The sequence below is a fragment of the Podarcis tiliguerta genome (genome assembly GCF_965153285.1).
Source record: "Podarcis tiliguerta genome assembly, chromosome: 13".
NCBI lineage: Eukaryota > Metazoa > Chordata > Lepidosauria > Squamata > Lacertidae > Podarcis > Podarcis tiliguerta.
In genome coordinates this window covers 29,738,241-29,752,172 of record NC_139546.1, presented here as the reverse complement: position 1 = coordinate 29,752,172, position 13,932 = coordinate 29,738,241, and the positions used below count along the sequence as shown (strand labels likewise).

Genomic DNA, 13,932 nt, shown 5'->3' with positions numbered 1-13,932 from the left:
ATGTGGGTGGTATGTCATCCTGTCTATGCAGAGAAAATGTCGTGGACTACAACCTCAATTATTCTACAGAGTGGCAGTATAAGTTGGAATACTGCAATGGGCTGGCCTGCGCTGTGGACCTTTTTCACACAAGGTGAACAATTCATATTATTGAAGTGTTTATTTAGTGCCACCCACTTGACCAAGTAGCATAAGCCCAAGAATACTTTTAATGATTCACTGATTTTTAGACCATCCTTTAAGGATGTGATTGTTCATTTATGGCTGTGTAGAACATTTAAGAAAATACAGCAATGGAGATAAAAATATGTCTAATATTAATCCAATTGAAACCACATTGTATCCCCTTAAAATTGAACCATAACATTTAAAACTATCAGTAACAATTTATAAAATCCATAGCAAATAAAAAACAAAATGAGACTAATGTTGTGAGCTGTTTCTTAAACTTTCTCCCAAATTCCCATTTCTACCGCTCATTTTAAAATTGCATTTCACTTAGGATTCTGGGTGCAATGTTCCTGAGAAAGAAATATTCTATTGATGTATGAAGTTGGGGGTGGAGAGGGCGGTCCACCCCGGGTACCACTCTGGGGTGTGTGTGACAAGATGGCCCCTGCCTCCCCCCAGCTGTAGAGCAGCCGAGGGCATGTGCAGTCAGTATGGGTGCCACTCGCTTGCACCATCCATATGGGCATTCATAGAGGCTGCCTTTTGCATGGCGACCATACGGGCTGCCGCTCTCGCATGCCGTCCATATGGGGATCCGTACGGATGTTGCGTGTATGCCATCGGGTGGTTTGCCCCGCCCGTCAGTGTATTGCCCCGGGTGCCGGAGAGGGTTCCTCCGCCACTGTATTGATGTGGTTCATCTTAGTACCCGCTCCAAGTGACTGATGCAAGATTAAGTCAAGGTCACAATGACTATGTAAAAACCCACACAGTAGATGCATTATCTTCCATCACTTACAGTCACTTGTGTTGGGAAATAAACCAGTGTAAATTATGCTGGACTTACTCTGGTGTGGCCTGGCTGAGTGGAGAAACATCTGTCTGAGCCAAAAATCCACTGTATCATAACTCACTCAACCAAGCAGATCTAGGACAGATCTACACTCATGGCTGTTAACGTTAAGGAAGGGTTAAGGAATGGTTTGATAATCATATGGCCACATGACGTTTCCCTTTTAATGTTCGTGATGCATTATTAAAATGTGACACCAGAAGGCGCTGCAGAGCAACCAGCAACTAACAGTATCTCACCTTGACAAGATTACGAGGTTAAAAAAATATTTTTTTTTAAAAAAAATACATTAAGAAACAAATGACTTAACACTGGGGTCAGCAAACTTTTTCAGCAGGGGGCCGGTCCACAGTCCCTCAGACCTTGTGGGGGGCCAGACTATATTTTGGAGGGGTGTGTGTGTGAATGAATTCCTATGCCCCACAAATAACCCAGAGATGCATTTTAAATAAAAGGACACATTCTACTCACGTAAAAACACGCTAATTCCTAAACTAAGGCCGTGGGCCGGATTTGGAAGGCGATTGGGCCGGATCTGGCCCCCGGCCTTAGTTTGCCTACCCATGACTTAATATAACTCACCTGGCCCACTATTTCCTTCCCTGCCCTAATCTACTTAGTAGCAGTTGCCTTGTAATTTCTCCCATCTGAGTTAGATATTATTGTCAATGTTTAATTTCTAGTAAGGAGGAAGAAGTTGTCAGGTCTCAAATATGTGTAGAAATACCACCTCTAGAAGCCCTGCACAAAGTCTCTGGAAATAGGGGGCTCTTGCTAGCTGTTCAGTGAGGGAGGGGAATGTACTCTTTACTTTCTCAGGAACATTTGCATTTAGTTCTAGTTTGAGGGGTGGAACCATAAGACTAGAAATGGGAGCCAGGTCTGTAATCCCTACACAATTTTATTTTTATTTTTTGAGATCAATAATTCTATCCCTAACTTTAATTCTCTAGCCATTTAAATATATTTATATTTCCCTCAAAGAAACTGCTGTTATATTTGATTGGACTCATGTAAGCCTATCCCCAGACACCAACTTAGAAAAGCTACATATAAAGCTTTCTACAAAAGTGTCCTTCGGATGTCATTTTACCACTGAGCCAGATACATGCTCTTCTGGCAAATAATTGCAGATTTTCATTTCAGAGGAACTAGAGGATTGAATAGGTAAATAACTAGGATTTTGCAGATTATACAGACACAGACAGCTGGAAGGTCACAGGAAAAAGACAACATGTGAGCGATAGACCTTCAACAGACTGTGAGAAAGAGTGATCGGTGGACAGATTTACTATGGTGATGACTGACAAATCATCTGACAATGTGAGACAAAGGTGTGCACAAAAAATTGATATTTTGGGATTGTTGTTGTTTAGTCGTTCAGTCGTGTCCGACTCTTCGTGACCCCATGGACCAGAGCACGCCAGGCACTTCTGTCTTCCACTGCCACCCGCAGTTTGGTCAGACTCATGTCTGTAGCTTCGAGAACACTGTCTAGCCATCTCGTCCTCTGTCGTCCTCTTCTCCTTGTGCCCTCCATCTTTCCCAACATCAGGGTCTTTTCCAGTGAGTCTTCTCTTCTCATGAGGTGGCCAAAGTATTGGAGCCTCAGCTTCACGATCTGTCCTTCCAGTGAGCACTCAGGGCTGATTTCCTTAAGAATGGATGCGTTTGATCTTCTTGCAGTCCATGGGACTCTCAAGAGTCTCCTCCAGCACCATAATTCAAAAGCGTCAATTCTTCGGCGATCAGCCTTCTTTATGGTCCAGCTATTTTGGGATTAGGCCTGGGAAATGCCTGTTTTGGAATAACATAGCTAGCTCATAGAGAAATGTATAAAGAAACAGGTACTGCCAAAGAACACTGGGGATTATTTATAATTGTATAGACAATGTTGTTGTTCTTTTTCTTAAAATCATTCTTTCATCCTTCATCATGTTCTTTTTTTTTTTTGTCAGGTGTTGGACTTAAATTTCTTCCAGTGGAATTACGCAGACATCTGTCTATGACTTTGGATGGAAGTCCCTTCCTTAAAAGGAATAATAACAATACTGGCCTAAATGCCTTCTTGAATCTTTATAAACAATCTCCTGTTAGTGATGCCATCTAATGACTGGGTAATTGGTATTAAATATTCTGCTTTTATTGTCCCACACCACCATCTTTTCCTCAAATGTTTATCTATATCCTTGTTTTTTGTGTTTTTTAAAGATGAGTCTCAGTTCTGTGTTAAAGTATGCTTTGTATGGATAAAGTCAAACATAAGAAGCCTAGCATGGATTTAGTTACTGTTCAATCCTGTGCACTTCTGCTCAGAAGTTCATCCCATGGATCTCAACAGGACTTATGTTGTTTTTTTGTGTTTTTGTTTTTTGTAAAAGTACTAAGAACTTGTCTGTAGAGAAGACAGCAAGTCTTGCCCTCCAGGTTGGCAATACTGATTAGAACATTTGTAACGTTACTTGTGATCATAACCGTGTAGAGCAGGAATCACCAGTATGGTTTCCTCCTTATGTTGTTGGACTCTATTTTTCATCAGACTTAGCCAGCATAGCCAATGGGTAGCAATGTTGAGACCTGGAGTCCAAGAAATAGTTGGAGAGCACCACATTGTCTGTCCCTGGTGCAGGCTCTATTGTCATATGCAATTAAATGAAACGAAAATGAACAGTCCATTCTGGGTGTTGGGTTGCCACTGCAGCAGTTTTTGCACAAACACAATCTAATCAGCATTACATCTTCTGTCGGATATTACCCCTTGCCTTGCTAATTTTTGTTTTTCAAAATACTTTAAGGATGTCAACCACATAATTTGATTATTAATGTTCCGCTTTTTTGGTAAGTCAAACAGTGACTATAAATGTGTTTACATGTCACCAGTTCCTAAATATATATTCTTTTTTTGGGTTACTGCAGTTATTATGTGTATCTTCATAAAGTCAACATGACCCATTTGACTCATTTACTGTCCTCATAAGCATGGTCAAATATTGCATTTAGGCAGAATTAATCAATGTTCAATTTTTAAAACATGCATGTAGAACCTCTATTGAGATACATTTCAGGACACCACCATCCCATTTATGTCTTCCCTTCTCTGACAGGGGTGCATTATTGAATAACAGTAAGGAAATGTTCAACCAAAGCATTGTGAAAGGTTTTCTTCTCTTGGAATTCTCTGAAATTCGAGAACTGCAGATTGTATGCTTTGTGACATTTTTCATAATCTACCTGACAGCTCTGACTGGAAATCTGCTGGTGATCAATGTTGTAGCACTCAACCAATATCTTCATACTCCAATGTACTTTTTCCTGGCGAATTTATCTGCTGTCGACCTTGGTTACATCTCAGTCACCATTCCCAAAGCTATAGCTAACACCATACTGGGCACCAGGCACATTTCGTATTCTGAATGCGTGGCTCAGGTCTTCTTCTTTGTCTTTTTTGCGTCCTCCGAGTTCTTCCTCCTGACAGCCATGGCCTATGATCGATACATTGCCATCTGCAACCCACTGCAATATGAGCTACTTATGAACAAAGTATCCTGCATTCAAATGGTAGTTAGTGTGTGGCTCATTGGCCTTTTCTATGCTGTTTTGCACACTAGCTGCACATTTGGAATCATGTTTTGCTCTAATGTCATAAACCAGTTTTTCTGTGAAATCCCACAGCTTCTCCAGCTCTCATGCTCCAACTCATACATTTTTGAAGGAGGAGCTGTCATATTTTGTTCAGTGTTGGGTATAGGATGTTTTGGATTCATAATTATTTCCTATCTGCAGATTTTAAAAGCAGTGCTGAGGATCCCCTCTGTACAAGGAAGAGAAAAAGCCATCTCCACTTGCCTTCCCCATCTCATTGTTCTTTTCTTATTTTTCTTCACTGGAAGCATTGCTTACTTGGGACGAGCATCTAGGTCCTCCTCAGACATGGGGCTGATGCTTGCAGTGATATATTCAATCATTCCACCTTTCATGAATCCCATTATTTATAGCATCAGGAATAAAGATATCAAGAGAGCACTTTGGAGGCTTATAAATAGAAAATAAATGATGCAGTTTCACTTACAAATACTCTGTAAAATATGGGATACAACTTGCTTGGTGCAATACCCTATAACCTTCCAATAACCCCACCCCCCAAAGTACATGCTCAGTAGGCAACATTACCTGATCTCCCAACAAACCTTGTGCAAACAATTCAGGATGAATGTTCAATAAACAGGTCATCTTGAAGTGGCCAGTGATCTGCATACATGATGTGTATTTTGCAAAGTGTGTGTGATATTTGTATTTTATTATTGAATTAATTTGTCTTGGTTTTCTAGTCATGGGTTGGACAAGAAGTTATGCATGGCACTAAAGACTTTACTGCTGGACATATTATCTGGGATCCCCAAGATTTCACCAGATATGGCCATTGCAATTTCAAGACTCTCTTCACAAACAGAATTAAAAATGTAATATTTTTTATTATGAAATCTAGGAGTTGTAGTTTGCTTCTTTTACCGCTGAATCAGAGCAAATGTCAATCAAGGGGGAAACCTGATTGATGCCTGTTCTGATTCAGCAGTAAACAGCAGGTTTTTCCAGGGAAAGTGGCAGGACAAAAAAACCCAACAACACTCCAGCCTGTGCCTAGAAATTGCAGCACAAACAGAACTGTGGATGAGCCCTTAGTGTTTCAGTATCCATTAGCTTCCACATCATTTGAATTCTGGCAGGAATTGTGGGTTTTAGAATGTTGAACAGATTATTCATTTTTAAAAAGCTACTACTACCATTTTTATGGGAAGCTTTCTTATGGAAAATATATTTTAAAACTAAAAATGGAAGCCATCATGTCCACATTTTTAAAATGTGTGTGTATCACATACAATTACTTGTATATAAGATTACACAATGTGAAATTGTGCAATAAATGGGATCCTCCTTAATGAAGGTCCTGGTTGCGCTTGGGCCCCCAAGACACCCCCGCAGGGTGGGTTGTAGCTAAGTGTGTCCCAAGCCTTAACCGTTAGGCCCTGGGATCGCGCCAGGCTGTTTTGGCCAATCAGGGCGAACGGTGTGATTCCCGGGGCCTATAAAAGCGGCAGCGCGATGTGATTGGGGGCACTTGCTTTGCGCTGCTGAACACCCTCCCTAATTTTACATCATGCTGCTCTGGCCTTGCTTTGGATTGGGTCACCTGTTTTGGAACAAGGGCTGGGTAGGATTTTTTTCCATTTGGCAGATTGGCTGTAGTCACTTGGTTTTCCCCTACCCCCTTAGCAATCGTCACAACTTTGTAAGGTTTGGCGGTTAGGCATTGGCTTATTGAAGTGTGTGGGAGGGCAGGTGCGGCCATCACCTGCCCCTCCAGAAATAGGTATTCTGGTAAAGGTATCTGGGGGTCCTGGATCTCATCCAAAGTCCGCTTGAGGGGCTAGGGCCATGCCAGGACCACAGGAACCCTGGGTGAGCTTCGGTTGATCTTCATTGATGTGGCTCCCTCGTTTGCTGTTTACCCTTTCAGACTACCAGCCAGAGAGGCAGGAGTCAGTTATAGTCTGTTGCCAATGCCAAAGGCAATACCACTCACTTTGCTGTAATTAATAAATCTGTGGCCTAAAATTTTGCTCAATAGCTTAAACTAAAATTTATGTGTCAGTGTGAAGTTATTTACAGAGGAAGGGCTTGGGGGCCTCTAAGCGCAAAAAGGCTGAAAACAAGACTCAGCATTTATAGAACGGTTCCTCAACTGCCAGAGAAGTCAACACAGTCCACTCTTTCCACAGAGTTCTACTTTGATGATATGTTAACTTACAAGAAGACTCTAAGTTCACATAAATTTAAGGTAGTCTCAGGTTTTTCACACCTAGGCAGGCTATTTATTCCATGAGCTTCTAATATGGGTGAAGTGCTACAGAACTGGAAAACACATTCAGTCAGGGCGGGACCATTGGATATGATCCCTGCCCCAATATATCCATTCAGTCTTTCAGTGTGATTGTATTGCGTGTCGAGGTCCCCAATCCACCCCCCAAATAACTCACAACAGACACGTAATTTTTGTTTAAGATTTTTGGCATGATTTTGGCCACAACTTTATTCAAATACAAACCGTGAGTGGTTGTTTAGGCATTGGTTAAGACTATCTGTCCCCCCGCCTGGGGACAGAACTGACTTCCGGGCACCACCGAAAGACAGTGTGGGGGAAAGCAAGTCGGGGAGGAATTGGAGCTGAGTCACAGACCCTCAACTCTCACCCGCCTGCTCCCCGAAGGCTTGCCGGCCCTAGTCCCATTCCAGGGATTGGATGAAAAGATGGCAAGCCCCAGGATTCCTTTAACGGAATTCCCTTTCCGCAGCAACCATGGAGGGGCAGGCACAGCCTATCCTAACCCCTCCTCCACCAGATTTATAACCAATGCCTAACCACAACCTTACAAGTTGTGACGATTTGCTACGCAGTAGGCAAAAACCACCCAGCCAGCCAATTTGCCAGGTGGAAAAATTCCTACCAGGCCCCTGCTCAAAGGCAGATGACCCCATGACAGGCATAGCAAGGTCAACGCAACAACCCCTTACTCTAGGGCAGGTGGGCGGGTGATCCGTTGCACACAGCAAAAGAGAAAGTACAAGGCTGTGTGCAGAGTATTTAAACCTTTTACCTCTCCCACCAAAATTGCAACATAACTTTTACCCCAGCAACCCAGTGAACCAATCACTGCCCCAGGCCATCTTTAGAGACCCTGCCTGGTAACAGAGGGGTGGCTCAGTAGACCCCACCGCAACACGTGCTCTCCCTGAAGGAGAACACGCTTTGTCTGAAATGGCCAACAGCTGACAGCTATCAGGAGCTGTACAAAGTCTAACATAGAGTGTAGATCTGGATCAAACCTACACTTCTCCCTTCTCCCAGGACTTGGACCCTTTGATTCAGTTTTCTGCTTCCACAACAAGGTACACCATAGGGTCAGAACACTGGGTTTTTATTTATGCAATCATCCATTCCTCAATTATGATTATTTCCAATAATTGTAACTTTTTACACAGACCACATGGCATATGTTTGGTTTGGCCTTTGATTTTAAATTGGTGAATGGAAGGAGACATGGTAAAGATGGGTTCAATTCCTTATTTCCCAACTGGCAAAGTGTACAGAGAGGAAAATCAAACTTTACAGTAAGTAGTTTCTTCCTTACTGTATAGTGGGATGTGAGTGCCATCTTATGTTTCAGTGTGTTATTCGTCTAGTTTGTATAATTGTTTGTTTTTAATCAGCACCTTATGTCAGGGAATGAGGAGGAGCAATTCAAGTGTCCGTGCCAACATGCATGCTGAATTAATTTGATTTGCAAAGTGTGTTGACTGTATAATTCTAAAATCACTTCACTTAGAATTACTGTGGCATCTACCAAACATTTTTTCTTCTTCCCTTCAGTTTGTAAAGACCACAATTAATGCTGCAAGAGATACAACATATTAATTTAACTGGAATACTGTTTGAAATATTTATTCCTCTTTATTGTAGGAATTAAATTAATTTAAAGACAAAACATGCTTCTCATTATTTTACATTTCACAGTCTAGCTTAATTAGTTTAAATAGTTGTACAGATACAAGATTATCTCTAGAGAGATCATTATTTTTTTAAACTGAGCTTACAACCACCTCCAAAAAGTCGGGCTAATTAGGCTTTATTATATTATTTGGAAAGCACAATAATCCCAAGAATGCTAATTTATAGGGCATATTTCTCTTTGTCTTCTTTTTGGAAAATAAAAAAGGGTTAAAGCTTCTTTTTAAAGGTAATGTGCTTTTGGTTAATTAATGTCAACCATCTTCAACAGATGAGAAGGTCAATTAAGAATGAAGAACTGAACTATGGTGAAATAATTCCATCTCAGAAAACATAGAAGTAAATGAAGCAGAAAAAAACCTCACGTGTTCCTCCTCTAATTTCCCTAGAGATGAGTTAAAACAGTTTATAGACAGTTATCAGTATTTCAAAAAGAATTATTTTCAAAATGTTGATTATTGTTGCTTGCTCATTTTTTTAAAATAGCAAAATAAATCTCTCTCACACGCAACTGGAAGAATAAACTCTACAAAGTAATGATTTATTTAATGTCGATTTTTGTGATTTTATAAGACATATTCAAGCCACTATTCAAGCAGTATTCCAGTGATTACTGGGGGGGGGGGGCACCATATGGGGACACTGTCAATGAGAACAGATCATATTGGGCTAGATGGACCAATGGTCTGATTTACTATAAGGCAGTTACCAGGTAATGTATGTCTATAGTGAACACACATAGGAGGAAGTGGAAGCAAGTCTCCATTGTGACCTACATACAAAGTGGCCAAATGGTATCTATTGCTCTTAATACATTTTAAAGGAGGGCACTGGGGCAGGGGTGATGGCAGTGGCGGAGCTTCATGCTCTGGTACTTGGGGGGCGGAGAGCAGGTAGGGCAGGGCTGGCGCGCATCCTGAGGGTGGAGCACGCCGCCTGTGGGGGCTTGGCACCAAGCACGGGCGGGGGGACAGCCACGATGGCACCCTGCCAGGATTGTGCTGTGCTCCCCCTGCACTCCTCTTCCTCTGCCAGCGGGTGATGGTGGCATACTTCTAAATCTCCTGTGCCCACTGAGCAATTTTGACAACAATTTAGGTGACAGTGTTCCACTGTGTGTACAGACCCAACATACACTCATGAGAGGAATGGATTCTTTTGCATGGAATCAACAACCCCATCTGTTAAAAATGCATGCATACATTTGACCAGTAAATAATTTGTCACACCAGGAAGTAGAAAAACACTTGTTTATTAAATAGAAACGAAAGAGACAGAGTATATGGTTTAGACAGAAGGCTACAAATATGGCAGAAAACCATCATTCAGTACATACACACCTCTTAGTCTTACAGAGTGAGAGAGTCCCAAACTTCCTAAAAGGCTAGAGAAAATGAGCATAGCGATGTACCACAATACTCATACTAAAGGAAAGAAAAATAAGGGAGGGGAGAGATATACCTGATATTAGAGCAAGCAGAGCACAAAGTCAGGTATTCAAAATGTGTGCCTTCTACATGTTGTCAATGTCATCCCATACTCTCTTGTTGTCTGTAGTAATGGTGCCCTCTGTCTTTCAAGAATTTGCTCAAAGGCAATAGCTGAGGACAGAGGTACCAACTTGCAAGGGACATTGGGGGGGGGTGACATTGTGTGTGAGATGTTGCACATGGGATGTTAGGAGGAGCTGGGGAGGGGTGGGGAGGCAAACATAGCAGTAGTGTGGCTTCAGTGACTGGCAGCTCCTCCGCCTGCTGCTGCCACCAGCCAGAGGCTGCTTCCACCTCTTCCCCTCTGTGGCAGGAGTAGGAGAAGAAGAAGGAGCTGTCCACTGAAGTTGCACTATGCTCAGCTCTGTGCTTGGCCTCCTCTGCCCCCTGATTTTTTTGAACAAGGGTGGAGGGGGGCACTCACCCAAAAACATATTGCGGGCCCCCAAAGAGCTGGGCATCTTGCTTTGGCTAGAAGTTTAACATCCACCCTTATTACCAATTAATTAGGGACTGGCAGGCTTCCTGGGGCAATGAGCACATACCTCCCATAACTCTTCTTGACACCAGAGCAGACAAGCTGCATTCCGCCTTCTGGCCCTGATAACCAACAATGTTGGAGCCTCCGCTACAACCGAGCTGGAAAAGCTCATCCTCCGGTCGAGTCCTCCGAAATTGCCTCCTACAATGATTAACGACCTGACTCTTTGATAAGGCTCCAGGCACATTCCCTCATTACACAGAGCATACAAAACAGCAGAAGGACGAGAAATATGAGCTACATTGCTAAGAGTTTTATTTCTAACTACGCAGACAGTAAATACATCCTCTCTCTGTGAAAGCAGAGAGCAACCGGAAAACAAAGGAACAGGAAACCAGTAACATCACATCCGCCTCCCGTCCTCCGTGAGACTTCCAACAGTCTGGAATGTCTGGAATGCAAAACAGAGTCTTGTGTGTGATGGCCTGGGAGTCTGATTCAGAGGCTGAACCAGAGGAATCCCATCCTGCACAGGAGTCCCCGCCTCCAGGGCCGGCTGAGCCAGGGCAGGGCCTTGAATCTGAAGCGCCTGCACCTGTGCCGGATCCTCAGGAGCAGACACCAGATGAATCCACTCTGGCTCCGGAGGTGATTGAGGACCCATTGCCTACAGGTGCGCCTCTCCCCCCAGCCCTGTCAAGGGAAGGTGAGCCTCCCCCTGGGTCCAGTAACCCTCCAGCCTTTCCTGAGCTGCAGAGGCTCAGGGCAGAGAGGCGGAGGGAACTGGGTTCTCTCAGGAGGAGTGCTCGCCTTAAGGCCAGAAGAGGCAGGTCACCTGTGGGCCGGGACCGCCCCTGGCCTCAGAGAAGATAAAGGCCAGTCAGCCCGGTCCCAGGTTGCGGGAGCAACGTCGTTGGAAACCTGTTTCTGCCAGCACCCAGACCTGTTCTTCCGGAGTTCCTGACCACGCTCGGCTTCCTGCTTTGGACCCCGCTTTGCCCTTGGTGGACAGTCTCCAGACTCTCGACCCAGGACCGGACTCTGACCACGCCTCTCGGTAATCCCCCCCCCCCGGTCCAGCACATTGTGACTCCAAGCATTGCACAGTGACAACACAGAGATACCTGTTGGTGCCTCTGGCTAAGGTCCAGTTGCGTGGTTATATTAATAGTTTGCAATCAGATTCCCCAATGTGAGCCACTGTAGGCAATGCAGAGATAGATGGATCAATGGTCTAATTTAGTTTCTTTCATTTCTAATACTGGAGACTCTAACACAGGGGTCAGCAAACTTTTTCAGCAGAGGGCTGGCCCACTGTCCCTCAGTCCTTGTGGGGGGACGGACTATGGTTTTTTTTGGGGGGGGGGAATGCCCCACGAATAACCCAGAGATGCATTTTAAATAAAAGCACACATTCTACTCATGTAAAAGCCCCAGGCAGGCCCCACAAATAACCCAGAGATGCATTTTAAATAAAAGGACACATTCTACTCATGTAAAAACACACTGATTCCCGGACCATCCTCAGGCCAGATTTAGAAGGCGATTGGGCCGGATCTGGCCCCCGGGCCTTAGTTTGCCTACCCATGCTCTAACAGCAGACAGAGTGGGTTTTGCTTGTGAATGGTCTGTCACTCTCACAAACTCTTCCACACCCTCTGCTAATTTTATTAGCAAAACACAGATAAGAGATTTACTGGTAATCCTTCACCTGGACACCTGTAATCCTGTGGTACAGCAGACTGCAGAGAACAAGGCTGCAGGGAAATTATGCTTTTAATAGACTTCTTCTGCCAGTATAGATGGGCTTTCTATGCTTCAAAAGGAGCAGGATAACATTTGTAAGATGTTATGGATCACTGAGTAACAGTGCTGGGAGCAGAAAGTGCAAGAGGAGATACAATAAATCTATGAGGGGAAATGTAAGTCATTTATCTACATAACTGATCTACTTAATACTTTAGAAAAAGATAGATACATTTCACACTTTCTTAAACTTGCAAAAATATAAATTGCTTTTCTGACTATTTGGATACAGCTTAGGTAGCACAGCAGTGCTGAGGGGTTATATAGAAGCAGGTTAGATGCAGGTTTGGGTTTACTAAATGTATAAAGGTAAAGGTAAAGGTACCCCTGCCCGTACAGGCCAGTCTTGCCAGACTCTAGGGTTGTGCGCTCATCTCACTCTATAGGCTGGGAGCCAGCGCTGTCCGCAGACACTTCCGGGTCACGTGGCCAGCATGACGAGCTGCATCTGGAGAGCCAGCGCAGCACACGGAACGCCGTTTACCTTCCCGCTGGTAAGCGGTCCCTATTTATCTACTTGCACCCGGGGGTGCTTTCGAACTGCTAGGTTGGCAGGCGCTGGGACCGAACGACAGGAGCGCACCCCGCCGCGGGGATACGAACCGCCGACCATGCGATCGGCAAGTCCTAGGCGCTGAGGTTTTACCCACAGTGCCACCCGCGTCCCACTATATACTAAATGTATACTAATGTATACTAAATGTATATACTAAATGTATACTAATGTATACTAAATGTATACTATACCTCCCACTAAAATCATCATCATCATCATCATCATCCTGAAAGTGATTTACTGCTGAACAGTTAAAGAGCTAGCTTTTTTTAAAAATTGGTCTAATATTTCTATTCATCATAAACCATGGTAGTTTGTAGATATTCTATCTGGTGAGGAATGTAAACTAATGAAACTTCAGACTATTCTAAGAATAGTTGTGGAAAAGCAGTTTAAAATATATGGTTTGTAATATATATGTTGACCTCACCACTACCTCCTAGTAAGCAGCAACAAGATTTCTGTACTCGGTTCCATTATTGTACTCACTCAAAATATAATAAACAATAATGTAAGATTTTTCTTCATTACAAATCTGCTGGGTGCCCTAAAGTTTTGGGAGTTCAAAGTTCCTGTTCTAATCAAGCAATTAACTAAGTGCACCTTATCCAGCACATGTGTTGACGTTTTTCAGTGTTGTTGTCCATAAAAAGAAGTAGAAAGTTAGGCTGAAATAGAATGTTATTTCGATTCTGATGCCTTAGTGCAGTTTCTAAGCATTGTGTATTCTAAATATGGAAATGATATGGGGAGTCCTCTGCCCTCTAAGTAATATTTTAACCTCATCATCCCCTAAGCCCAAAAGCAGCAAGGATGGCCAAGAGCGTTAGGGTTTATCCTATAGCCATCAAAAGGTTCACTTCTAAGACATATAATTTATTCCCCTTGTCTTTCTGTCTTTCCCCCCTCCCACAAATATCTACAAAATAAAGTAGGCATTTGTTTGTAACTGTGTTATATTTCTGCTGTCTCTCAGGGGTGGCAAGCATTATAGTAATTTGTTTATTTTTA

At 43.2% G+C, this 13,932-nt stretch overlaps 1 protein-coding gene across 1 annotated transcript; it reads left to right on the top strand.

The window, feature by feature from the left end:
* Nucleotides 1-4,156: 4,156 nt before the first annotated feature.
* LOC310662155 (olfactory receptor 14I1-like) lies at nt 4,157-5,074 on the top strand (the record flags this gene model as incomplete). Its single annotated transcript, XM_083408925.1, has 1 exon — nt 4,157-5,074. The coding sequence occupies one exon, from the start codon at nt 4,157-4,159 to the stop codon at nt 5,072-5,074; it is 918 nt and encodes a 305-aa protein (XP_083265051.1).
* Nucleotides 5,075-13,932: the final 8,858 nt, after the last annotated feature.